The sequence below is a fragment of the Budorcas taxicolor genome, chromosome 8 (genome assembly GCF_023091745.1).
Source record: "Budorcas taxicolor isolate Tak-1 chromosome 8, Takin1.1, whole genome shotgun sequence".
NCBI classification, from domain to species: Eukaryota; Metazoa; Chordata; class Mammalia; order Artiodactyla; family Bovidae; genus Budorcas; species Budorcas taxicolor.
Genome location: NC_068917.1, coordinates 110,334,022 through 110,361,829, shown reverse-complemented (window position 1 = coordinate 110,361,829; position 27,808 = coordinate 110,334,022). Strand labels below are relative to the sequence as shown.

Sequence of the window (27,808 nt, the reverse complement as noted above, 5' to 3'; positions counted from 1 at the left end):
TACTAATCAAAATTGTGATGAGGAGATAGGAGGTTTTATGCACTTTTGTGGGAGGAGGGTGTACTTGGCATAGGACAGTGTTGAATAGAGTACTGGCGATGGGGTGAAGTCTTAGATCCTAACCTCAGAACTGCCCTTCATTAACAGGTGACCTTGGGCACTTTATAGAATGAAGTGTCAGTCTCCTCATCTATCAGCTGGAAATAATCAGTATCTTTCTAATTAACTGATAGGACAAAGTAAATGAGATAGTATCTAAAAGGCCCTTGCACAAAATAGTTGCTCAGTTAGAAGTAACTTTTGTTATTTTCGTTAGCATTGTCATAATAGCGTTTGAACTGTGGTGCTGGAGAAGACTGTTGAGAGTCCCTTGGACTGCAAGGAGATCCAACCAGTCCATTCTAAAGGAGATCAGTCCTGGGTGTTCATTGGAAGGACTGATGTTGAAGCTAAAGCTCCAATACTTTGGCCACTTCATGCAAAGAGCTGACTCATTTGAAAAGACCCTGATGCTGGGAAAGATTGAGGGCAGGAGGAGAAGGGGACAACAGAGGAAGAGAGGTTGGATGACATCACCAACTCAATGGACATGGGTTTGGATGAACTCTGGGAGTTGATGATGGACAGGAGGCCTGGCATGCTGCAGTCCATGGAGTTGCAAAGAGTCAGACATGACTGAGCGACTGAACTGAACTGAATAGCCCAGTAAAGTCTGCCAAGAAGATAGTGTCACCCCCATTTTATGTATGGAAATCTGAGCTTTCAGACACGTGAATGAATTGCCCAGAATCACACAACAAGTAAATGAAGAGCCCAGGCCAGATCTTGGTTTCTACTCCCCCCAGGAAGTTCACCATCCACTGAATCAGGATTCTGCTCCATTATAGATGAACAGGGTCTGGCTTTTGCCTCTTTTTAAATCCTAGCAGTGGTATCTGATAATTCAGTGTGTTTTTCAGAATGAGGACCCTGCCATCTCTTTCAATTTTCCCTCCCTGTGGGTCGAATCCCTGAGTTTGTCTATGAGTATGAGCCTCCTAGAGACTTTCAAGATTCCAGGTTTCTAAGTCAGCTTCAGGCCAGGCTTGGAATCTTTATCACTTAAAAACAAATTTTATGTGTTTATTTCTGGTGGTGCCGGGTCTAGGTCGCTGCCTGCAGGCTTTCTCTTGTTGCGGTGAATGGGGGCTATGCTCTAGCTCTGGTGCACGGGCTTCCCATCCCGGTGTCTCTCTTGTTGTGGCTCATGGCTGTGGCACCTGTGGGCCCAGGAGTTGTGGCACACAGACTTAGTTGCCCCACAACATGTGGAATCTTCCTAGACCAGGGATCGAACCCATGTCCCCTGAATTAGCAGATGGATTCTTAACACCTGGACCACCAGGAAAGTCCTCTTTCTCATTCTTAAGATAGCCCCTTCAAGCAGGTAAATTTAGAGCTGTGCCCCATCTCCCTTCCCCTCTTTATTTTATCTCTGTAGTCATCCTAGCGTATCAGAGAGGTTTACCCTTCTTATTCAAGGAAACAAAGTGAAATCAGAGAGTTTAAGAAACTCGTCCAAAATAACATCATAAGGGTGCAGCAGGACCAGGATTCAAACCCATCTGTATGCATCTGTTAGACTAGTAGCCACATAAAGAAGTCCAAACAGTTTAAAAAAACACACACACACAGAAAAACCTGCCCTCCCCTTTGTATTTAGCAATAATGGCTAGAATATTCCCTTGGAAGAAAATGAAAGCCGAAGTTTCTAGCCACTCATGATTTTCATAGCATCTGTATTCTTCATTTAGCAAAATAGATTATTGACATACTAGTTACTAGGCTGAAATTTCTAAGTCCAAATTATCAGTTATTTGCGCCTCTTATTAAACAACCTGAAAGAAGTGAGACTCATGGTACCAGAAGGAAAATTCGTCCAAAGGGCATGCTTTGTTGCTCCTCCTCCTCCTGACAGTCCAGCTGAAATCCTGTGCTAGCGTGCACCGCCAAAGTTGATGGACTCAGACTATACCCGCTCCATCTCCTTATCGCATTGATTTCCAGTGACACATCCCTGCCATTTAATGAAGGGACAGAAGGGAATAGCCTTATTCGAAACCTTGTGGCAGAGAGGCTCTCTGAATACAGCTTGGTGGGGAAGTGCCATAAATACAGAAGCAGTTGCACCCATCTGGAAGGCCATTTGAAAAGAACTATATACACGGAGAAGGCAGTGGCGCCCCACTCCAGTGCTCTCGCCTGGAAAATCCCATGGACGGAGGAGCCTGGTAGGCTGCAGTCCATGGGGTCGCTAAGAGTCGGACACGGCTGAGCGACTTCACTTTCACTTTTCACGTTCATGCATTGGAGACGGAAATGGCAACCCACTCCAGTGTTCTTGCCTGGAGAATCCCAGGGATGGGGAGCCTGGTGGGCTGCTGTCTCTGGGGTCACACAGAGTCAGACACGACTGAAGCGACTTAGCAGTAGCAGCATATACATGAAAGTTCTGGGAGCCTCATGGAGAAGAATTCATTCCATCAGGAAAGATAGCTGAAGTGGGAAAGGCTTAGTCCATCACGGTTGGAGGAAGTGGTTGATTTCAAGCTCTGCCTCACATCTCTCGCACAGCTCATTTTTCAGCCCACCGCACACCCTTTGGTTTAACCGTCATATCTGGATTCTGGTGTTGAGCCCTGGCCAACCAGTGGAACCGCAAGTGAGCTAACTCTAATCAGGGAGTTTCTTTCTTACTTGGTCTCCATCCGTGGGATTGTCAGAACCCAAGCCTCCTTCTGGGCTCTATTACTTTTCCGGAAATCACCAGCAGGTTCCTGGAAGGTCCCACCTGAACACAGAGGTGTCCTAAGAAGAATGGACTGAGAGGTCTGTTGTGTTTAAATCCAAGCTCTGCCATTTTCTACCTGTGGGACTTGAGTTAGCCTTCATCTCCTAATGGGTAACAATGCTGATATTATTAGTGCCCATCTAATAGACATAGTAGGACAGACATCTAAAATTTGATGTCATAGATAAAACAACAGAATAGGGCTTAAAAATAGCCACAAAGAATAATTATTATTAGAGAAGTTCTCTACTCCCCTTCTGCAAAGTCTTTTGGAATATTTGGAGTTAAGGAGCCAAGTGGAGGAGGTGACTGAGAACATCCGTCGGGGGAGGGAGTGGAATTCTGGAGCCCCAGAGACTGCATGGGCAACAGAGAACTGTGCTTGGGATCTGGCAGCCTTGACTGGGAAGAACAGAGGCCATCATCTGCTGCAGAGATGATCCTTTGCGCACTCATCAGTTCTTCAAGTAAGAAGGTGTAGTATGTCTGTTATGTGACTGCCGTTGAGCTCAGGGCTAGGGAAGCAAAAGATCAAGAGATACGCTGTTTATCCCAGTCATTCTTGTAAGGGCTCCTGTGAGTTCCTGGAAGACTTCCCCCAACCACCACCATCCCAGAACCTGCTGGTGGTGTCTAGAGAGGGTATAGAGCCCAGAAGGAAGCAGGGGTTCTGCGAACCCTGTGGGTGGAGGCTGAGACAGAGGAAAGCTGCCTAGTTACACTTTCAGTCCTCCTGTGGTCTGACAGGTTAGGAAAACACCAATCGCTAAGATGGTATAACTGAGAAGACCACTCACTCAGTGTTTCTCCCTGTGGCCTCTTCATCAAGTCCCAGAGGACTGCTCTTGTTTAATTGCTAAGTCATGCCCGACTCTTTGCGACCCCATGCACTGGAGACCAACAAGCTCCTCTGTCCATGGGATTTTCCAGGCAAGAATGCTGGAGTGGGTTGCCACTCCCTTCTCCAGGGGATCTTCCCAACCCAGGGATTGAACCCACGTCTCCTGCATTGTCGGGCAGTTTCTTTACCACTGAGCCACCTAAGAAGCCCCCTGGAGGGTTACATCCCTAGAAAGTGCTCTTTGTATTGAACATGTACTATTTTTAATATAAGAGTTTTGCAAAGTAATAATCTACCCCCTTTTTATATTTGAATTAACTAGACTCTCAGGGAAGTAAATCTCAGGTCCAGAAGGTGAGTGGGGACTGTGAGTTTTGGCTTTCGCCAAAGCTACGCTATCCAAAACAACAGAGGCAGTCTCTTTGGAATCAGGGCAGGCAACCACCATGCTAGAGTGTACTCTCAGTGTCTTTTTTTCCCTCTTCTGTTCTTCATCAAGATTTTCTAGTTCCAACTAACTACACTTGTCCACATATAGTTTTTTATCTTTTTTAATCTCCCTCATGCCCTTTATGGAAAGAAAGGTATTATAAATAAATCACTCAGTATATATATATAATGTGTGTATGCATATGTATTTACCTAAAGATTCATGGTTTCAGTGAAAAACCCTTGACTACTGTCAACCACAAAGAGAAGTTCGGGAGTTTCACTTCCTGTTTCGTGAGCATAAACCATGAAGCAGTGGAAAGTAAGCTGCCCAGTGTCGGCTGAAAGCCCAGTTCAGGCCCTGCCACTTCACTCTGTGGCCTAATAATTTTACTTCCTTGAACTTCTGGTTTTACACCAGTAAAATGGTAAAACGACTTCTTTATCTGCAACCCCACTTGCATCATAAGAAATTCAAATGTGGTTATAATTGTGTAAATATATTCTAAGATATAGGATATTACACAAATTTGAGACATTGGTATTAATTTTTCTCTTCTTTCTATTCCACCCTTCATCTCTCTTTAATCCAGAGAATTTGAATGACTACAAAGAACCTGTCCTAAGCCTAAATTTCCTCTTTCTTTCCCTTACGTTTCTGTCATATCATTTCTTTCCTTTCTTGCCTACTTCACCTGAAGTTTTCACAATTCAAAGTAGGGAGAGGGGAACAGTGGGAATAAGGCCAGTGACAGCCTTGTATGCAGGAAATATTCCAATTGGGTTTTGATTTTCCTCTTTGGAGTCATATGTGCTTGAAGTAACACACAGATACAAAGTGCACACTTAAATATGAGCATGCACACTTACATAGAGCCTAGACACACATAAAAACCCATGCCTTCAAGCTTGCTGAGAATCAACACAGACGTTTGTATATAAGAAGTCACATGCCAACACTGGAGTGAGGACCTAAGTCAAGCAGCTGAGACATCTACATCAGTACAAATACTCCCCTTGCAATGTAATCACACTTTCTTCCACACAGATGTGATCACACAAACATGAACGGGAACACGTAGAGGCGTGTGGTCAAACACATATGCCCACTTTCACTGGCACATGAGACCTATAAACACACTCAGGCATGCTCAGCAACTTCAACCGTGCTCCAACCAAAATACACTCTGGAACACTCAGTCACAAACACATTCCTCAATGTGGCCGTATATTTCAGTTTTGACAAATGTATTTTCCAAACATCCTCTTTGCCCTTTCTTTGCACCTTTCTGACGAAGCTGGATGAGTGTGCTTTTCTAAGAATTCACCTTAACATGACCCACAGTAACCTCAGGGACATTATTTTCTCAAAAATGACATCTGCTTTTTCCTAAATGTGGTCATGGAGAGATACCCAACAGGAAAGAAGAAGGCAGGCTCTCCACCTCCAACCATTTCAAAATACCTTGAAAAACTCAGTGGTCTATCAGATGAAACTCACTTGCTGCACAAGAAAAATTCTGCTTCAATTCTCATTATGTGGTCCCCCAGCTCTCTCAGCCCACATGTTTCTGGGGTCATCGAGAAAAACCGACCTTGGAAGGTCACCCCACCTCTTACCCTGCCTCTAACCTGAATTTCTCATTATGAGGCCAGGAAGTTGGACCTATTTCCCTCTATTCCAATAAGTGCCACTTTCAACCAAATTATTTTGATACTACCTTCAGGACAGTCATAACTTACTAGGTAATAACTTCAGAATGACATCAAGTGACAAAATGATAGACTGTATTTTACATATTTCCTCAAAAGATAGTAGTTAAATATGGATATGTCCAGCCTGTCTCTAACAGTTTTATTTATGGTATAGAGAAGACGTGGAAAATGAGAACTGGATTTATAAAGACAAAAATATATCAGGACCTAATAGTTAATAAATAGAACATGCTGAGGGATAACCAGGATGTTTGTGAATTGACGTAAAGTGGAGGGGAATCTGAATCAGGAGCCTTCTGGGTCAGGAAGTAGAATTTAAACTATATTCAATAGGAAAAGGAAAAGTAAGCCAAGACCTAGATCAATCGAAACGACCAAAAACACCTTGTTTTAACATGCCTAAAACATATAACCTGAGGCGGTTTCCACTCGAAAGGCTCAGGAGAAGTCTGTCCTTTCTTACTGTCACGGAGGCCCAGTCTCTTAGCTCTAATTCAGTTTGATGGGGTAAGAGTTTAGTTGGCTTTCCTGCCCTGGCCTCCTTAGCTGAGTTGGCTGAAACACCCCCCGGGAAGTTCTGTATTTTGGCACAGGATTTATTCCCTCTACGCCGTAAGCTCCACGAGGCTGGCAGTCCTATAGGTCTCGCGTACCACTGAATCACTGGCCTTTAGCACAATGCTTGGTACATGGCGGCATTTACTTGTTCACTGAACACACCCTGCATCCATCTGGGCAAGGAGCGCATCAGGGGATTCTCCTCCTCAGGTGGAGGTGGTCGCTTCTTGCGGGTTGGTCTCTGCATCTGCTGTTCCTTCTGGACTCCGGGGTTTACCAGCCAGCAAGGCTTTTCTGAGTCTTCTCCAGAAGACATGCCGCCCCAGGACACTGTCCTCCCACTCCAGGTAGGTGTTCCTGTTCAGAAGGCGATAGAGCTCCACCTGCTGCCGCAGGAGAGACTTCTCTAGCTTCTGCAGGACGATGAAGATGATGCCAGCACGGCTGCTCAGAAACTGCCAGGTCTGGGCAATCTCATACTCGAAGATACACCATCGGCTCTGGATGAAGTGCTGGGACACCACGACAATCACCTTACGGCTCTTGTGGAAACCTTCCTGGATGATGTTGGCGGCGATGGCCACCCCAGGAATAAAGTCCCTGTAGTGAAGGCAGAGCTGAAAGGGGGGCACGCCCTCCTCCAAGTTCTTTACCAGTTCATTCCGCACCCAGGCTTCATCCTGGCTCGAGTAGATTACAAAGGCATCATAGGTGCTTTCACCTCTGCCATACTTCTTGCAGCCAGCAAGAAGCATCAGGTGGAAATAGAACTTATAGACTAGGACTCCTACCACAGATACCAGGAGTACAGTGACAACCGACACGCTGATGATCGTCTTGCTCATCTGACAAGTGGCATTCCTGAAACCAAGCACTGGCATGTCCTTCACATCTAAAGGCTCTGCACACATCATTTGCTCAGCTCCCACCAAGAGCTGCCTCTGGTCCTTGACCCACTGCAGGAAACTCTGATGTTCACAAACACAAGCAAATTCATTCTGAGTAAGATTTAGCCAAGTGAGGTTCCTTGGCAAATTCCGTAGTTCTTGCTCCTTAGAGGCCATGATACGGTTGAAACTGCAGTCTAGGATCCGGAGCGAGTGGAGTGGTTCATAAAGAAATGTATCCAATGACAAGAGTTTGTTGTGACTCATATTCAGCACCTGAAGGCTAGGGAGGGAGTGAAATGCCGTCCAGGACACCTGTTCCAGTTGACACTTAGAGAGGTCCAAGATGGTTAAGTTAGTCAGCTCTGTGAAGATGTCAGGGAGCAAGTTGTTCTGAAAAGAGTTGCCTGCCATTTTCAAGGTTTGCAGACTGACTAAGCCAGTAAAGATGCCGTGGAAGACAATCCGGATGTTGGTGTAAGAGATATCAAGGTAGCGGAGGTTTCTGAGTGATAGGAATGTTGAAAAAGCATTGATCTGTTTCAGAGTGGAATGCTGAAAATCCAGGTGTTCTAGCTGCTCTAAGCCCATGAAGTTTGAACCTAAGGTAATGACGTCATTGAAGCTCAGATCTAAATGCTTCAGGTTGGTTGTCCCAAAATCAGCGTGAGAACAGCAGCCCTTGAAACTCAAGTGATTTCTTTTGAGATCTAGATACTGAAGGCTTGGTAGCTCAAACTTAGTAAAACTGCTTACATCTTTGTTGTCTGTGAAAACAAACTTTTTGAGAGAACGGAGCCCCAGTGCAGGAAACTTATCAAAGTTGCAGTTAATAATTTCTAAGTGTTGCCATCTAAAATCTTTAAGAAGGGCTTGTAGACTTCCTAAAGATATACTCAACAGAGAAATCACAGAAACATTTGCCAAACAATTAAATAAGACTGTATCATTCCGTGAGAATTTGTTCAAGTACGCTATCCGGAATTGCTCAATGGTCAGGTTGCACAGTCCCTCCAGGCAAGATCTGTCAAATTTTTGCAACTTCCTTTCATTTTTAAATTCTCCCAAAACCAGCCGGTTGATTTTTAAACCAGCCAGACCTTGAATACAAGTTTTCATGACATCTGAACTGTTAAAATTACTTCGCAGAGTCAATCCATTGAGCTTAATTTCTTTAAAGGTACCTGGTTCAATAAATTCTAAAGGGTTCAGGGACAAATCTAAAGAGAGGTTGAGTAGGGGCATTTGATGTAGAACTTTCACATCTTCATAATAAATATTTTGGATTTTGTTGTTAGAAAGATCCAAGTGCTCCAGGTTGGGCAGGTTAGAAAAATATTCAGGTAACTTGAAGGAATGGATAAAATTGTGAGCCACATTAAGCTCTTTCAAGGTTTTGAGATGTCCAATAGGGAAGTCATCTAGAGATACTAGGTTTGTCTCCACGGCCACCAGCTTCTGTAAACTTGATAGCCCAGAAAAGGCTCCCCAGGCTAAACTCTGGATAGGGTTTCCCGTCAGTATCAAGGTGCAGAGGTGGTTTAGGCCCTGAAATGTGTTGTCTTCAATAATCTTAATTTCGCATCTACAAGAAAAAGAGATACAGGTTATATAATATTTCTGCTGAATAGAAAACCAAAATGAAATATCAACCCAGTCATCTAGGTCTCCACACAGATATAACAATGCTATATAATTGTGCACAAGCAGACATATCCAGCAAGGCAGATGAAACAAGGAAGTCCCGCAAATTTGGTACTGTCACACTAGCCCATGACAATCTTTTTTATCATACTAGGCACACATGCTAAGCAGAGGCAGTCCACCCAACAGAGGAAAATCAGTTAAAGATGAATGATTGGGGCACCTGAAGACTGGACCCCAGATCAACTTTAGCCATTTCCTGAAACACGTAATTGTGATTATACATCCAACTGGTAAGATGAGATAGACAGTTGTTAATTGCTAGGCATGATAAATGACCGCTGAATGCCAATTTCAAAGATATAGAAATTATACCTAAATGTCACAGATATCCTTACCATTCAAGAAAAATTCCCCATAGAATAAGGGGGCTCAAAGAGAAAGAATGTGCCTGCCAGTGCAGGAGACCTGGTTTTGATCCCTGGGTCAGAAAGAGCCCCTGGAGAAGGAAATACCAAACCACTCCAGTATTCTTGCCTGGGAAATCCCACGGATGGAGGAGCCTGGCAGTCCGTGGGGTTATAAACACTTGCACATGACTTAGTGACCGAACAACAACGACATCCCTTCAGAGAAGCAGAGGATGAAGGTGAAGGGAACATGCAACTGGAAGCAGGAGCTGTGGATACGAATCTCTGACTTGTTGTCAACAAGCCATGTGAATATATACTTAAACTCTCCAAGCCTCTGTTTGCTCATCTACAAAAAGAAAAAAAAAAAAAATGTATCAGTAGATTTCCGTAGGGACAAAAGGCTGGCTGGTCTATCACAAAAGCATCCATTGAAAATAAGTTGAGTTATTGATGGTACCTGAAGACACTGTGAAGTGAGGTGCGAAGGCAGAGCGGCTATTGCACCATAATCTGTCCTTATCTTAATCTAGCATCTCCTCCCAACTAACCAGGAGAGGGAACTAGCCTCTCTCTAGGAACATATTTAAAGCTTCTGAGGGCAGTCCCTTGGGTACATGGTGGGTCGAAGATCCATTTTAAGGGACGCTGATGAGAAACCATTTTTTCTTTAAAATTTAAGAATATTGCTCTGGCTACCTAAATTCGGTACAGTTCTTGACAAAATTCTTACTCAGAAAACTGAAATTTAGAAACTAATGAAATGCTATAATAGTATTTTATACTTATAAAGTTCACTTTGCAAGGTTTTTAATATATATACCATGTTACTCTCAGTATCACAGTTAACCCTATGGTATAAGGTTCATCACTTATGTTTCACAGATATGAAACTGAGACTCAGGTCAAATGTAGAGACGAGCCTCCGGCCACATGGCAGTAAATGTTGAAGGAGGACTCAGCTCAAGTATTCTGACTTCCATAGGGCTCCATGTCTCTGCCTTCAAAATGCTTGGTTCCTACCTTTGTTGTAGTCTATCAATATCTAAGTTAGAGTATAAAACATCAGATGATCACTCTTCTACAGAAATATCTACTATCCTTGTATCCTTTATTAAGAGTTTCTATAATAAAATGTCACATATGTTTCTCCACTTTTCACAAACTCTTATAGAGATTATAGCCCATTATGTATTACTTTTCTAAATAAGGTCCCTAATGATGAAAATATTTTAGGAATAAGATTCAGTTCTCCCCAAAATGATGATAATACCTTCACCTACTCTAGTGAATGATATACTTCGTTGTATCAGAAAAGAAAATACTAGTCACTGTTCATTCTTACCGCAGATGTTTTCCTTTGATCATGCATCTTTCTCTTTGGCTTACTTGTATCTTCCTAATTCCCTATCCTGTACCTCACTTTCAATATTCTAGACATTATCTGAATCCAACTCCATTCAAGAACTCTGTCTAAATTACTCACTGCATCTGTGTGTTAGTCACTCAGTTGTGTCCAACTCTTTGTGACCCCATGGATTATGGCCCACCAGGCTCCTCTGACCATGGGGATTCTGCAGGCAAGAATACTGGAGTGGGTTGCCATTCCCCCCCACACAGGGAATATTCCCAACCGAGGGATTGAACCCAGCTCTCCTGCATTGCAGGTGGATTCTTTACCCACTGAGCCATTAGGGAAGTCCAGTGGCTCTCTGCATAGAAGTCCCCTTTTCTGTACAGCACAAAGTATTGCCTCTAGTTTTCAAATAACTTGTCACCTACTCTTATATATTACTATCTTTATCTCAGTTTCAAAATCCAAAATCAGAATCAAGGAACATGTATTGAATGCCTACTATTTGCCCAGCACCATGCTCAGGTTTAACATATTAATTCTTTTAAGTGGATATGCCCTCCTTAATAGCTAGGGTTGTGTGTTAAATATCAACATATTCTTGTTTTCTAGCAGAGTGAACAACATATAGCAGCAAGTAGTCAATAAATATTTGCTGATGAAAGAGTTCGAGTCAATTTACTCCCCTGACTTAAGAGAAAATCAGAGATAGAATTTTCCTTAGAAACTGTCTCATCCAACTGCTTTCACAAATAAAAAAGCTGAGATCTGAAGAAGGGAGATAGCTTGCCCAAAGTTATGCAATAAGTAAGATGTCTGTTGAGTGAATAATTAAGTGAACGAAAAGGAGACCTCATGAATCAGGTTTTCTGACTTGAGAATGAAATGACAATACCAAGAACATTTCTCCTTGTACAGTGGTAGAACTCATGCATTACCTGGATAAATCCAGCACTTGCAGTTCTGGGAACCTGGAGAAGTTATGGCTGCCTAAATGTCTCAGGTAGTTAAAGCTCAGGTCCAGCATCTTGGTTGATATGGGGATGTTGTCGGGGATTTTGTAGAGATTCAGCTCCATGCATTGGTAACTGATGTTAGGAACAACCTGAAATGATTAGATATTAGATGCAGTATCTTTCTGCATGCACCTTAGCAGACTTCTCAGCAACTCTCCTCTCCTAGACTACAGCCTTGGAGGCTACTGGGACAAGCAAAGAGACCAGTCAACCTTCTTTCAAACATCCATCCATCCAATCATCCATCACCTGATCATCTGTTCATCCATCCACTTATCCCTTCATTTATCCATTCACTTCATTCTTATAAAAGGTCTTACTCTAGACTAGGAAGGGAAAAGCACCTACCCAGTGTTTAACCTCTGCTCTCTCAATGGCAGCATTCAGCAAGAAGCAATGGAGCCTCGTGGTGAAGATCTGAAGCACTAGAGTCCAAAAGTCCTAGATGTCACCCTAGCTCTTCCCTGTGATTTGCAGGAAGGCATTGTGTTGTTGCTATTGTTTTTCTAAATACATCTCTCATTGTATACAAGCTTAAAGAGACTTCCGGTCAAGTCTTCAGCACTTCCTTGGTCATAGCCCAATTTTTGCCAATTTTATTCTTTCCCTTGGATCACTCATAGCTCAGTTGGTAAAGAATCAGCATGCAATGCAGGAGACCCCATTTCAATTCCTGGGTCAGGAAGGTCCGCTGGAGAAGGGATAGGCTACCCACTTCAGTATTCTTGGGCTTCCCCTTGAATACTGGGGCTCAGCTTGTAAAGAATCTGCCTGCAATGCAGGAGACCTGGGTTCGATCCCTGGATTGGGAAGATCCCCTGGAGAACGGAAAGGCTACCGACTCCAGTATTCTGGCCTGGAGAATTCTGGGTCACAAAGAGTCGGACACAACTGAACAAATTTCACTTTCACTTGGGTCACTGACCTTTGAGCAGATGAGATAGAAACGAGGACAAATTTGACGTGCACAGACTCCGGTGGTGGAACATAACACTTGATACTGCCTTGGTTCCTAAGCTGATATCTATCCCATATTCCCAAATTCCTTGTAAGCCTTGTTCTCCAACTTCCCATTTAGTTTCCTTACTCTCTGATTCTTCAACAAAATTCTTTGCTTAAGCCAGCTAATTTTGGTTTTCAGTTTAAAACCCATAGAATCTGTTAAAAGGATTAATGAGATAAGGTTTTTAAAGAGATTATCTCAAAGCCTATTACAGTGTAAATGATCAATACATTGTGAACATGTATTATTATTGGCTATTATTAATTCTCCACTATATGAGGCTTAGGTCTTACATGTTACATACTTGAATTTAATCTGCAAATAAACCTTTTAAAGAATAAGAATTCAGCAAGATGAAGTAATATGTGTAAAGTCTCAGAGGCCACAGTGCAGCTCTTTACTTTATTCACTTGATCTTGAAATGTTATTCCTCAGAGCATCTGCACAGCCCATACTGTCTAATAGAGAATGGGGCCAGGGTCATCCCTTACCTTCTTTTATTCTCCTTCACGGGAGACATCACTATCTAACATGATGCCTTCTGTGTGATTGTTGGATATATACTGTTTGTTTCCCTCTCTAGATTGTAAACTTTGAGAATGTAGCTCTCTGTTATGTCTCCAGCACTCAGAATGATGCCCAGAAAATGGTTAATGCTCAATAAATATTTGTATATGGCTCCAGACTTCCATCAGCTCCCCATCTAGAGTAAGGGTTATGGTAGGAGCACAACTCATTTCTGAAAAGGGTCTTAAACCAGGCTAGGAAAATGTTCCCTTTGGTTCAGAAAAGGTAGATATCAATCTTGGATTCTGAGACTATAGATTGTATAGAAGGCTTCCAAGAAAGGGAAAATTTCAAGGCAAATCTGGAAGGACAAGTGAGATTTGGATATGTGGAAAGAGGAAGAACGAGGGAAGAGTGTGAGTACAGAGAGGTGGAAAACTAGCTCCGCTTAGATGGAGTGTGGCATGGTGTGAAACCTAAACCAGATGGGGAGCCAGAGCCAGGTCCGGAGGGCCCTATACTCTGTCCTACGGCAATACTTTTAAGTCGTTTAACATGTACAAATTGAGCAACCACATGCGCTAGGCACTGGGACATAGTGACAGGTAAAACCAGCAATGATCTTGCCTTTTTACAAATACCGTTTCAACATGAAGACAAATAATGAGCAATAGATATCTGCATTCACACACTACATGTATTTTATATATGCGTATGTAGGGGCTTCCCTGGTGGCTCAGTTCATAAAGAAACCACCTGCACTGCATGAGACCCAGGTTCGATCTCTGGCTGGGAGAGATCCGCTGGAGAAGAAATGGCAAGCCCCTCCAATGTTCTTGCCTGGAAAATCCCGTAGATAGAGACTGGTGGACTGCAGTTTATGGGGTTGCAAAGAGTTGGACACAACTGAGCGAGCGTGCACATACACACACACACACGTATATATATACACACACACAATGATGTGCTATTAAAAAAAACAGTAAAGCAGCAGGAATTCCCTGGTGGTCCAGTGACTGGACTTTGTGTTCCCAATGCAAGGGGCCTGGATTCAACCCCTGGTCAAAGAACTAGATCCCAGGTACCACAACTAAGAGTTTGGAAGCCACAACTAAAAAAATCCTGAATGCCACAACTAAGACCCACTGCAGCCAAATAAACAAATAAATATTTTTTAAACCAATAAAAATTAGTAGCATAGGACATTAAAGGCAAATACAGGGAGTGAGGAGCTTTATATGAGGCAATCAAGGAAGGCTTCCCAGAGGAGGTAACATTTAAGCAGAAATTTGAATAAAGTGAGGGATTAAGCTATGAACATATCTAGGGCTGTATTGTCCAATTGGGTAACCACAAGCCACACACAGCTATTGAATATGAGAAATGTGGATAGTTTAATATAATAAATGTAAAAGAAATGATATAATATGTGCTAAAACTCAAGGACTCAGTACCGAAGAAAAAACGTAAAATATCTTGCTAATAGTCTAGTACATATTACATTTTGAAATAGTATTTTTAATAAACAGAGTTAAATAAAAATACTACTAAAATTAAATTCACCTACTTTTAATATTTTTCATATGGCTACTAGAACATAGTTTAAAGCATCATTTTAAATTTAGCTAGTTAAAATTACGTTAATGTGGTTAAATAAAAATTTAGTTGAATTTAGTTAAATGTATTATTTAAATTTAAATAACTTCACATGACCCATTGAACAGCACTCATCTAGGGGAAAGGCATTCATTCTAGCTAGAGGAAATCATGAGTGCCAAGGGCACCATGGTAGGAAAAGGTCCCTGACAGTGATGGAGAATTATTAAAAGCTTTTACAGACAGTAATATCTTAGCGTTGGACCTCGAAAAACAACAACAAACAAACAGCAGATGAATATGAGCAGATTAGATTAAAAGAAGCAGGCTGTGGGGTCAGGAGACTGGTCACTGCCCAGGCATCAGGCCAGGGGAACTGGGGATCTGCCCTAGGGTGGCACTGAGGTGATGGACAGAGTTTTGGAAAATGAGAGCATCTGGGGCATGGGAAAGGGGAGGAGCCAGGAGAAGCTGTGATTTTATCCCAGGATGACCGTAACTGGGGGATCTATATGCACTGATTGAACAGCAGGAGACACGCAGAGAGGAGGACAGTGAGCTGGGTGTGGGCAGGGAGTGGCAGGACAGAGGACTTGGGATGACAAGTTTGTCTTCTTACACATTACACGAATTCCCCCATGTCCTCAATGTCTGGACTCTGACTGGCTATGCTTTTCTTGAGTTTCTCCCACACCCTAAATCCCAGGACATTTCTCTGGCTGTTTGCTGCTGCTGTGGGTTTCCAAAGCAATAGTCAAGTCCATGCAGGGGGAAAAAACAGGAGACGCTTTCTGAATGAGATTACAAACCAGCTGGCTGGTGTGTCACAAAGAAAGCATTGCATTAGCTGATATTTTGCCTCTTCCCCTGTCTCTTGTTCTTCCCTATTACCCTGTCTCTGTCTTTATCTCTCTGTTTCTCCTTTTCTTTTCCAACTCTTTTTATTTTCATTTTTTGGACAGAACTAGACTAGATTTATAAATCTGAAATCTACATAGACAGTTCTTTCTATTAAGAGACAAAACAAACAAACAATCTTCCTGATACTGAAAGGGGCAAAGCAACAGCTCGAAACAGTGTACAAACCACCAGCAGAAAGGAATGACAGGAAGCAGGCTTCTTACAACTTTCTATTAAAGTCTATGGTTCTCTTATTGATGTAAAAACTAGTCTCAGAGAGGTTTAATGACTTCTTCAAAGTCACATAGCCCAGATGTGGAACAATAGTGATTCTAAGCAGGTCTGTCTGGCCTAAAGTTCCTATTCCTAAATGGGGCACATGCTTCGGGCTGCCTGTTAATGCCCTGTAACCATGAATCATTTGATTCCTGCGGTTTCTTACTTTAAAGTAATTTGATGTCTGTTTGCAAATGAAGCTAACCAGGGCCCAGCACAGGGAAACTGAGCAGAGAGCAGTTTTTCAGAAGCAAAGCCAAGCTCAGGGAAGCCAAACTGACTCCAGCCGCTTACCTGTACGCAAGGGTCCCAGCTCTCGGTTCTCAGGCAGGAGAGGATGGCCATGGCTGGGATCAGAGCTGCAGCCAGGCGGGCACGAGCCATCATCCTGGCATTTTCTGTGACCAGAAGTGGCTCTGTGAAAGCATGACCCTCTGTCTGTGCCGGCCAGGGCAGCCCCCGAGGCACTGCAGTGTCTCTCCCCGGCGTGGTGCCCCAGGGCACTGCCCCTATTCAAAGCAGTGCTGGGTTACAGGAGGAGAGGAAGTGAGAGTGGCACCCTTAGCCTTCTGGACTTTTGTTTCTCTAATATTAATCTCCTCTGCCACCGGAAGGGAAGTTAGAAGAAGAAGAAAACGTCTGCAGACCAGGGGCTGAAGTAACAACAAGAGGAAGCTGGCTTTTATCCCAGGAAGTCATCTGACCTCAGGGTTAGTGAATTTAGGAAAGCAATCAGACTCGTCAAACAGCCTGCGTGACTAACTACCTAGGACTGTGGCTTTCTGCTTTCGTTTTGTAGTGGAAACTCACTGTTAACTGTTCATTTCCTAGGTCAGCCATAACAAAATACCCTGGACTAGGTGACTTAAACAGACATTCATTTTCTCATGAAGTTCTGGAGCCTAGACGTCTGTGCTCAAGGGATCAGCAGGCTTGATTTTTCAGGCTCTCCCCTTGGCTTGTAGATGGCTGTCTTCTCCCTGCGCCTTCACATCATCTTCTCTCTGTGTGTGCTGGGTCTTAATTTCCTTTTCTTATAAGCACACAAGTCCTAATGGGTTAGAGCCACCCTAATCTATAACCTCATGATCTCAGTTCAGTAGTTCAGTCGCTTAATCGTGTCTGACCCTTTGCAACCCCATGGACTGCAGCACACCGGGCCTCCCTGTCCATCACCAACTCCCGGAGTTTGCTCAAACTCATGTCCATTGAGTCAGTGATGCCATCCAACCATCTCATCCTCTGTCGTCCCCTTCTCCTCCCGCCTTCAATCTTTCCCAAAATCAGGGTCTGTTCCAGTGAGTCAGTTCTTCATATCAGGTGGCCAAAGTTTTAGAGTTTCAGCTTCAGCATCAGTCCTTCCAATGAATATTCAGGACTGATTTCCTTTAGAATGGACTGGTTGGATCTCCTTGCAGTCCAAGGGACCCTCAAGAGTCTTCTCCAACACCACAGTTCAAAAGCATCAATTCTTTGGCACTCAGCTTTCTTTATAGTCCAACTCTCAACATCCATACATGACTACTGGAAAAACCATAGCTTTGACTAGATGGACCTTTGTTGGCAAAGTAATGTCTCTGCTTTTTAATATGCTATCTAGGTTGGTCATAGCTTTTCTTCCAAGGAGCAAGCATCTTTTAATTTCGTGCCTGCCGTCAGCATCTGCAGTGGTTTTGGAGACCCCCAAAATAAAGTCTCTCACTATTTCCATTATTCTCCCATGTATTTGCAGTGAAGTGATGAGACCATGACCTCATTTTACCTAAATATCATTTAAAAAACCCAAATTTGGACTTCCCTGGTGGTCCGGGTGTTAAGAATTTGCCGACAGGGCAGGAGACATGGGTCCAGTCCCTGCTCTAGGAAGATTCCGCATGCCATGAGGCAACTGAGCCCGCAAGCTACAGCTGCTGCAGCCCACATGCCCCGAAGCCTGTGCTCCTCAGCAAGAGAAGCCACCACGGCTACCGAGGAGCCCCGGCTCACCACACCTAGAGAAACCCCACTCGCGCAGCCCAGACCCAGTGCAGCAAAAAGTGAATGCATAGACAAAGCCCCAGCCTCAAAATGCAGTCACATTCTGAGGGGCTGAGGGAAAGGTTCCAATCCATGAATTTTGACAGGGCATAAAATTCAGCCCAGGCGCTGTCCAATTTTGTGAAATCTTGTGAAGAAACCCAAATTTATGAAACATTGAAAATAAAGCTGTATTAAGGTGGTTATTAACTATTAAGGTGATTTAAAATATGAATAAGTGAAGTGAAAGTCACTCTGTCGTGTCTGACTCTTTGCGACCCAGTGAACTATACAGTCCATGGAATTCTCCAGGCCAGAATACTAGTGTGCGTAGCCTTTCCCTTCTGCAAGGGATCTTCCCAACCTAGAGATCGAACCAGGTCTCCCGCATTGCAGGCAGATTCTTTACCAGCTGAGCCACAAGGGAAGCCCAAGAAATATGAATAAAATGAGGGTAATAATATGTACCTCAAAGTATTCTTATAGGATTAAATAAGGTGGGTTGGGTTGAAGAATCGAATAAACATACCAGAATTCAGATCTACACCAGGGTGATCTGTGGCCATGTAACATTGTTGGGCAAGTCACTTAAACTAATGAGACTTAATTTCCAGTCTGTAAAATGGGATAATTCTAATCACAACAGAAGCTCACATTTATGGAATTCATAAAAGGAAGGCCTTGTGATAGTCCAAAAAATGGAAGCTGCTATGCATTAGACTTTTTTAAAACCGGGAATAATCACATTTGTCTTACGTGATGGAATTAAGTTAGTTTACAGGAAATGCCTAGGGTAGTGCATAGCTCATTAGGGTATTCCATAAATTGACAACTATTAAGGTGATTAAAAATATGAATAAAATAAGGATAATAATATGTACCTTGAAGTGTTGTTATGGGATTAAATAAAGTAGAATTTGTAAAGCTTGTCTAGACATTCTAGGACAGTGTCTAGAGTATAGGAAGTACAGGGTAAGTTTCTGTTAAACAAAAATGTAGTTTATATGCATATGATACCACTCTAAAATGGCAGAAAGTGAAGAGGAACTAAACACCCTCTTGATGAGGGTGAAAGCAAAGAGTTGAAAAAGCTGGCTTGAAGCTCAACGTTTAAAAAACCAAAATTATGGCATCTGGTCCCATCTCTTTATGGCAAATAGAAGGGGAGAAATTGGAAGCAGTGACAGATTTTATTTTGGGGGGCTCCAAAATCACTGCAGCCATGAAATTTAAAAATGTTTGCTCCTTGGAAGGAAAGCTGTGACAAACCTAGACTGTGTTTTAAGAAGCAGAGACATCACTTTGTTGACAAAAGTTCATATAATCAAAGCTATGGTTTTTCCAGTAGTCATGTATGGATATGAGAGTTGGACCATAAAGAAGGCTGAGTGTCAGAAAGTTGGTGCTTTGAATTGTGGTGCTGGAGAAGACTCTTGTGAGTCCCTTGGACAGCAAGGAGATCAAGCCAGTCAATCTTAAAGGAAATCAACCCTGAATATTCATTGGAAGGACTGATGCTGAAGCTGAAGCTGAATCTCCAATACTCTGGCCACCTGATGCACAGAACTAAATCATTGGAAAAGTCCCTGATGCTAGAAAAGACTGAAGGCAAAAGGAGAAGGGGGAGGCAGAGGATGAGATAATTAGATAGCATCACTGACCCAATGGACATGAATCTTGGCAACCTCCAGGAGATAGTGAAGGACAGGGGAGCCTGGTATGCTGCAGTCCATGGTGTTGCAAAGAGTCAGACATGACTTAGAGATTGAAAATCAACAACAACAAACTACCATTATTGTATCCTACATATTAATAGTTCTACCCAAGATATCACCAAAGCACCTGAAATCCATCTAAAATCAAGCTGTGAGGGAGCATGTCCTAAGGGACAGAGCACAAACTCACAGACTTCTTCAACATCGCTGCTGTAAAATTCGGCTAAAAATAGTGCCCCTGTCAGAATGTCACTTTATGGATTAATAAAGCTTCTCTAATGGCTCAGCTAGTAATGAATCTGCCTGCAATGCAGGACATGCAGGAGACGTGGGTTCTGTCACTGGGTTGGGAAGATCCCCTGAAGTAGAAAATGGAAACTCATTCCAGTCTTCTTGCCTAAAGATTCCCATGAACAGAGGAGCCTATTGGGCTACAGTCCAAAGGATTGCAGAGAGTCAGACACAACACACACACACAGATCTTAAAGCAGAGAATATGTGCTTAATAAATTTTAGTTCCCTTGAAAGTTAACAACATTTTCATTCCATAGTCATCCAAGATGAAACTATTTTTGACTTAATCATTTCTCTGTATTAACTATATTATATTTTCGTATTTTCTGGATTCTTGATGCTGTGGCACTGGGGACCTTGCTGATGGGGATAGACTGATCTAGTCAGTTCTTAGAGATATCAAATGATTTTCCGTGGAGCATAACTTTCATATGCAAACTAACCAAACCAGAGCCCATACTCTGAAACTCTTCCTCTATCTGGCTTTTACATTCTAGAAGGCAATGTTCTTCTGCCTGAATCGTCACAGGGCTAGGTACCCGAGACACCCAGACAACTAGAGAAAGCCCTGATATGCAAGAGTGTGCTGAACTTACTCAAACTAGCCGATCTTAAGCCTGCTTACCCTGCCTTTTCTTACCTCTCCCAACAGAAGCCACAATTAAGGCCACTGCCCATGCCTTCCCCTCGCCCTTCTGCCTCCTGGTAGACTTGGTGCTTCCCCATGTGGCTCTGCAGGGTGTCTCCTGCCCCCTCCTCTTGGAAAATGTGAGTAACAAGCTATCTTTTCAATGGCAGTTGTCTCCTGATCTGTCTGTCTCACAACACCTGCATAATAGTCAAAGTAACATTTTGAAACAAAATGTTCTACCAAGTCCTAGAGGATTTATCTGTAAAATAATTCTAAAACATCAGTCTTCATTTCTATTGGCATGGCCAGTGAACACATCTCTTGGCCTCGAGTTTTGCAGTGTATTCTTCAAGGGTCTCCCGGGGTCCAGATATACTTCTTCCAAAGTTTCAACTTTTCCAACCCATCCTTTATCCCCAAATCAAAACATGATTGAAAGTAAATGAAAATGAAAGTAAAATTATCTCATGCCATGTCCGTAATATTCTGAGGTTGTGTATTGCCTCAACCTCAAGCATTTTGGTGTACACCCAACTACATGTGTGTGCGCGCGTGCACACACACACACAAACACACACACACAATCACCTGTGGTCCTGCTCCACAGCACCAATTATGTTCTATCCTGTGGAAAGGGAACACAAACCTATTGATCAGGGGGTTATCTGTGCCACAACTTTAGTATCCTGTAAAATCCATTTCATGTTGATTACAACAAAGTACCAAGAGTAGATGATACTTTGCCAACAAAGGTCCGTCTAGTCAAGGCTGTGGATTTTCCAGTGGTCGTGTATGGATGTGAGAGTTGGACTACAAAGAAAGCTGAGCACCGAAGAACTGATGCTTTTGAACTGTGGTGTTGGAGAAGACTCTTGAGAGTCCCTTGGACTGCAAGGAGGTCCAACCAGTCCATCCTAAAGAAGATCAGTCCTGGGTGTTCATTGGAAGGACTGAGGTTGAAGCTGAAGCTCCAATACTTTGGCCACCTGATGCGAAGAGCTGACTCATTTGAAAAGACCCTGATGCTGGGAGGGATTGGGGGCAGGAGGAGAAGGGGATGACTGAAGATGAGATGGTTGCATGGCATCACTGACTCAATGGACATGGGTTTGTGTAGACTCTGGGAGTTAGTGATGGACAGGGAGGCCTGGCATGCTGTGGTTCATGGGGTCACAAAGAGTCAGACATGACTGAGTGACTGAACTAACTAACAAGAGTTAGACAATCACAACTTAGCCCAGCTCAGAGAAGAAAGCCCCTCATAGTTTGACAAGTCTAAGTATCAAATTTGATTCCATCCAGCAAGTCTAGGTTTCACCTGTTAACACCCCTCGAATCATAATGCATCTCACAATTCACAATATATTGCAATGATTATTGGCAGAACATTTTTTTCTTTCCTGGTGGTAAATAAGGTAATGGTACATCTAATGATCAGCGATACTTTATATTCAGTAAGGAACAGTTTTTCAAGAAGAAGATGAAAAAGAAAAAACAGCAACACACACAAACACAGGCTCTGTTCAAGTAAATAAAGAAAACAAATGGTTGGGCGGAGATTAAAGAGACCTGTTTCTTAAGCTCTCCTTACAGCATGTACTAGACTCATGGGTATTCTGCGTCTGCGAGCAACAACAGAGTACCCGGTGTCTCCCACTAATCTTTCTGACCCACATTACCAGTCCTGTACCGATTAGTGTGCCGTGGAGGCATGTTTCTGGGGTCTGTAGGATGGGAAACGCTGCTCTCAAGCAGAAGCATGAAGCGGACTCTCCTGGCACCCAGCGACCCACTTCCTGTCTCTCGTGCTGGATTGTCACATTAAGTACGTCTGAGTAGTGTACTTCTCAGCATTTCCCTCCCCAATGCCCCTCCTATCAGGGGCGAGTAAGTGTGCCTCATGGGGGCTGCCAAGGAAAACAGCCTAAATAGTCCCTTCTCTTCAGCTTGAAATATCCATGGCATTTCCTATGTTATTTTAAAAGTTAGATGGAATTTTCTATCTCTGTATTGTCTGCCTCGATCAGTGGTTCTGTAAGCTCCATGAGGGTAGAGGCTTTGTCCAGTGTTCATATATATTCAGTGCATGAGTATACACTCAATAAGCAGTTAATAAATGAATTAAATGAACAGTATATTTGAATTTGTTTTTAATTTGCAGCTGGCATTTTAAGAGAACTTGTCATCTTTCCATATTGAGTAATGGGATTCTCTTACAACATGTTCAGTGATTATTCTGGGGCTTTATCTTACTATTCTCATGCTTTAAATACTTATTCTTTATACTTTCATTATTGTTATACTTTTCCACCTCCTGATATTCCCTGAGGGTACATGTGCCCCAGTTCAAGCAACACAGAATAATAGAGTCACAGTAAGTGGATTGAGAAAAAGTCCTTATTGCAGTAAACACCATGCTTTGTGTTGGAGGAAAAAAATCTTCTTCTCTTCTAGTCATGAACCTGAGGCGGAGGCTGGTTGACTATGGCCAAGAGTCTTTCGTCTTTGTTCTGTCTCTGTACTTGCCCAAATCACTCAGCAAAGGTCTGCTTGTCCATTCAGATTCTGGAAAAGTGTGGTGTGACATGTAATATAGAAGAGACTATATTTTAAAATATTTAATTATTCTGTTGACTTTCTAGCATCATCATTTCTTAATATGTGACTTACCTTTAATGTCACAGAATCTTCTTAACTATGTAACAGAAATAACACTGTGTAACATAAATAATACTATGGTCTAACCATTAGCATTATTTGAGAGATAAATGAGATAATATATGTGGATATACTGACAAATATTAGTTTTACACAAATGTTGACCACTCCATCATTTACCAAATACATAGTATGTGCTTAACATCTGCCAGGCACTGTTGTAGGCCCTGAAGATACATCAGTGAACAAAACAGACAGCCCTGCCTGCATGGAGCTCAAGTTCTAATGAGGAGAGAGCCAAGAACAAGGATAAATAAGAATGTTACATAGTGTGTTGGAAGACCCATGAGTGGAAAATTAAAAGTAAGTGGTGTAATTCAATGAGGAGTTACAAGTGGCACTGAAGTTGCAAATAGAGCAGCCAGTGTGGCCCTCACCAAGAAAGTGACATTCTGAGCCATTTCCTGAGGAGTTGCTAGCCATGCAGATATCTGGGAGAACATTCCAGTTAGAATAGTGGTTCTCAAACAAGCTTGTAGGTATAGAGAATAGATTGGTCGTAACCAGAGACTGATGATTGCAAGAGGTAAAGGGGGGTAAAAAGGTACAAATTTCCAGCTATAAAATAAATAAGGCATGTGATGTACAGCATGATGACTGCAGTTAAAAATACCATATTGCATTTTTGAAAGTTGCTAAGAGAATCAATCTTAAAAGTCCTCATCATAAGGAAAAAAATTATAACTATGTATGGTTATGAATGTTAACTAGACTTCTTGTGATGATAATTTCACAATATATACAAATATTGAATCATTATGTTGTATACCTGAAAATGATATAATGTTATATGTCACTTATACCTCATTTATAAAAAAAAAGAATAGTGATTGTCAGCTGGGGCAGTTTTGCCTCTGGGGGCACCTGGCAGTGTCTGAAGACACTTTCGGCAGTCACAACCTGGGAGCAGGAAGAGCTGCTACTGGGACCCTAAACTGATGCAATCATGCTGTATTTGCAGGTCACATTATAATATGTCATTGCAGACAGCACATGCTTGCATAACCCAGGGAACATATCTTTGAAATGAAAAGGGTAAGGACATGAGTAAAATATATATTATTTGCCATCTAGCTGGTTGATTCCACAAGTAGCTCTCTTTTCACTTATTTCACACAATAGAAAAATCCAGATGTCTGGAGATGATCAAGGAGAGGATGAACAAATATGCAACCTGGGTAAATAAATGCACATGGAGCTCTGTAAAGTATCCAGTGGGTGTGCTAGACACGATCCAAGCCATACAGAGTAGAAAGCTGGAGCAAGATTCAGAGCAACATTCTTCGTGCCCTTGCTTTATCCTTCGCCTTTGAGAGAACCCTACTTATAATCTATCCCTTCCACTGCAAAAAGTATGACATGATACCTAAAACCTTGCTGTCATAGACCCTTGCAGACTCTTGGTCCTTAACTCTTCTCTTCCTTCCAAAACCCAGGCATTGTGTCAGTTACAGACTTTAGTATGAGTTGTTAGTGCTTTTCTTGTTTGGCTTGGTGTTGTTGATGGGTATGGGAAACGGGAAATATATATAGATCCTAAGGAGAAGAGCTTGGGACAATAAGGCCTTTGTGGATTTACCACCAAGTAGGAAGTTGGAGAAGGCAACGGCACCCCACTCTTGCCTGGAAAATCCCATAGACAGAGGAGCCTGGTAGGCTGCAGTCCATGGGGTCACATAGAGTTGGACACAACTAAGCGACTTCCCTTTCACTTTTCACTTTCATGCGTTGGAGAAGGAAATGGCAACCCTCTCCAGTGTTCTTGCCTGGAGAATCCCAGGGACGGGGGAGCCTGGTGGGCTGCCGTCTATGGGGTCACACAGAGTCGGACACGACTGAAGCGACTTAGCAGCAGCAGCAGTAGGAAGTAGGAAAGTGAAAGTGAAGTCGCTCAGTCGTTTCTGACTCTTTGCGACCCCATGGACTGTAGCCCACCAGGCTCCTCCATCCATGGGATTCTCCAGGCAAGAATACTGGAGTGGGTTGCCATTTCCTTCTCCAGGGGATCTTCCTGACCCAGGGATCAAACCTAGGTCTCCCACATTGCAGGCAGATGCTTTAACCTCTGAGCCACCAGGGAAACCCAGGAAGTAGGGGCGGGGGGGGTGGGGGGCGGGGAAATAACACCTAAAATAAAAGAAACTCCAAGAATGAATACTTACATGATTGAGATGAAATTCTTTTCAATGAATTATTTTATATTTTATGCTTATATAAGTATTTGTCTTCCTTCCTGCTTTGAGTCAAAATAGGGAAAAACATTTCCTAGTGCCTTGGTCTTAGAAGGTTGAGGCTCCAGGGAACAGGAAGATGAAGGGAGAAAGCGAGAAAGAGAAAAGAAAAAGGTTTGATGTGACATTGTGGAAAAGAATTGTGCTTGGGGTGACTTAAACCATGTTTAGAATATTAAACATAAATATGCTTCTATTTTGACTCTGCCCTTTTGATCCACACCAAAGAAACCATGCCATTTTCATCTTTGACCCCTCTAGAGCTCAGCAAAAGGAACTGCTCAGAGGAAATACCCATCAAATGTGCCATGAAAGACTCAATAGAGAAAAAAAAAAAAAAATCCCAATGAATTGACCTGGAACAGTAACTAAAATTCATGGACTATGCATTTGATTGGGAGTCTTTGCTTCTAATGCTTAATCACCTCTTAGCCATGTGATGTCAACCAAGTCATTCAATTTCGATAAGCCTTAGTTTCTTTTCCTGTAAAAAGCGTACTGTAGAGAAAATGAGATAATGAGATAAGACCATGCAAATTTCAGATTTACTACTTTGATGTTAGTACTCGATGAAGATTTCTCACTGTTTGTGGAAGAGTAACAGGCAATGCTCCTTTCTGATCACATTTTTTTTTCTGGGTTAATTTCTTAATGTCTTACATCTTTGCATCAGTCTGAGTTTCTACAACTTCAGGAGATGCAACGTGCGTGGCCGACGGAATCCTGTAGCTTTGCGTGCTGTGGTTGGTCAGTCACTAAGTCATGTCCGACTCTTTGTGATCCCGTGGACTGCAGCAGGCCAGGCTGTTGGGGTTAATTCCCAAAATACGTTTCCTCCACTGAAAGAGCACGTGTCACCTTTACCAGGGCTACTGGAACTGAGTGTGAAAAGGAGGTGCTGACTTAGCATGTTTGGGGGGTAAAAACCTTGTTTTCCAAGGCTTCCAAGTCAGCTCAGAGTGGATGCTGGCAGAAAGCTAAAGGCAGAGTACTCCACCACCTCTTCATGGCCATAAACTGCTTTGTAAGCTTAAAAGGAAACTCCATTAATCCCTTCCACTATCTAACACTCTCGAAAATTAACGTGATGGGAAAATATTCCTAAACCCAGGGACTGCATTAACAGGTGAGGCTTGGCAGGGTCTTGGCCGCAGCTCCTTTTGAGAGCAGCCCCTCCGTGATGGGGACAGTGACTTGGTGGCCCTTCTCTGCACTTTCTTCCCACCTTAAATAGTCGTGTTCTCCCGTGTGTTTTGCTTCTGTAGCTCCTTGGCCCGGCCAGGCGACCCCAGCCTGTCCAGCGAGGCGGGAGAAGCCCGCTCTCTGCCCTGCTATGAAACACTGACACCCTGTCCCGGGCTTGTACCACCCTGGTTAGGAGAGGTCCTAAGCACTGTCTCCTGGGGCTCTGCCCCACAGCTAAGTCAGGAGGGTAAGCTAACGGAGTAATTGCTCTTCCTTTCACATGCAGAAATGTTATTTAAATATTGGGTTTTCTTTCACAGATACTGATTATTTCCAATTCTTAAATAAAACTGTACTTGATTTCACTAAGAAAAAAAAAAAGTGGATCTCCACATGGTTCTCTGTTCCTGTCTACAGTTTTCTCTATTCCCAGCCCCATACACTCATGCATAGCAGTTAAAGTAACCTCATTTTCCTCTGATATTTTTACAGAGATATTATTCCTGATTTCATGCATACTTACTTGTTTTGAAAGATATTTTATCATAGCTTGTAACTTCTCAAAGCCAGAAGCCCTCCAGGACAAGAACCTTACTTTGCACATGTATGTATTCTACATAGAACTTTACCCTGCAGTAAAAATCAGCTAATGAGAGGAAGGAAGGAAGGGAGACAGGAAGAAATAGAGGGAAATAATAAACTGACTTGATAGCAGAATAAATTTTAAAGAGATTGGAAAAATATCTATAAACATAATTCCCCAAACAAAATGAAATTATTTGACGCTACCAAAAACACAACATGAAGCTCAAAAGCAATGCAACTAAAAGAAAAATTCTCTAAGAACTGAGATGAATCTGCTCTCCATTCCCTGCTAGTCAGGAGCTCTGGGTCTGCACGCTCCAGGCTTCACAGTGAAGCCCATGGGTTCAGCTGCCTTGGGACCTCCCCAAAGGCATTTGCTTAATTTCCGCCAACCACAAGCCTTTACTTCTGCCTCTCTCCCAGTCCAGCTGGACAGTACATGCTAGAGGACTGGCTTTTCTAAAGC

General features: G+C 42.8%; 1 protein-coding gene across 1 annotated transcript; it reads right to left on the bottom strand.

Annotated features, from left to right (window-relative positions):
• Positions 1 to 6,002: 6,002 nt before the first annotated feature.
• Positions 6,003 to 16,541, bottom strand: TLR4 (toll like receptor 4). Its single transcript, XM_052644948.1, has 3 exons — positions 16,262 to 16,541; positions 11,608 to 11,774; positions 6,003 to 8,846 (listed from the first exon to the last, which is right to left on the bottom strand). The coding sequence occupies exons 1-3, from the start codon at positions 16,352 to 16,354 to the stop codon at positions 6,581 to 6,583; spliced, it is 2,526 nt and encodes an 841-aa protein (XP_052500908.1). The 5' UTR covers positions 16,355 to 16,541; the 3' UTR covers positions 6,003 to 6,580.
• Between the last annotated feature and the right edge of the window lie 11,267 nt (positions 16,542 to 27,808).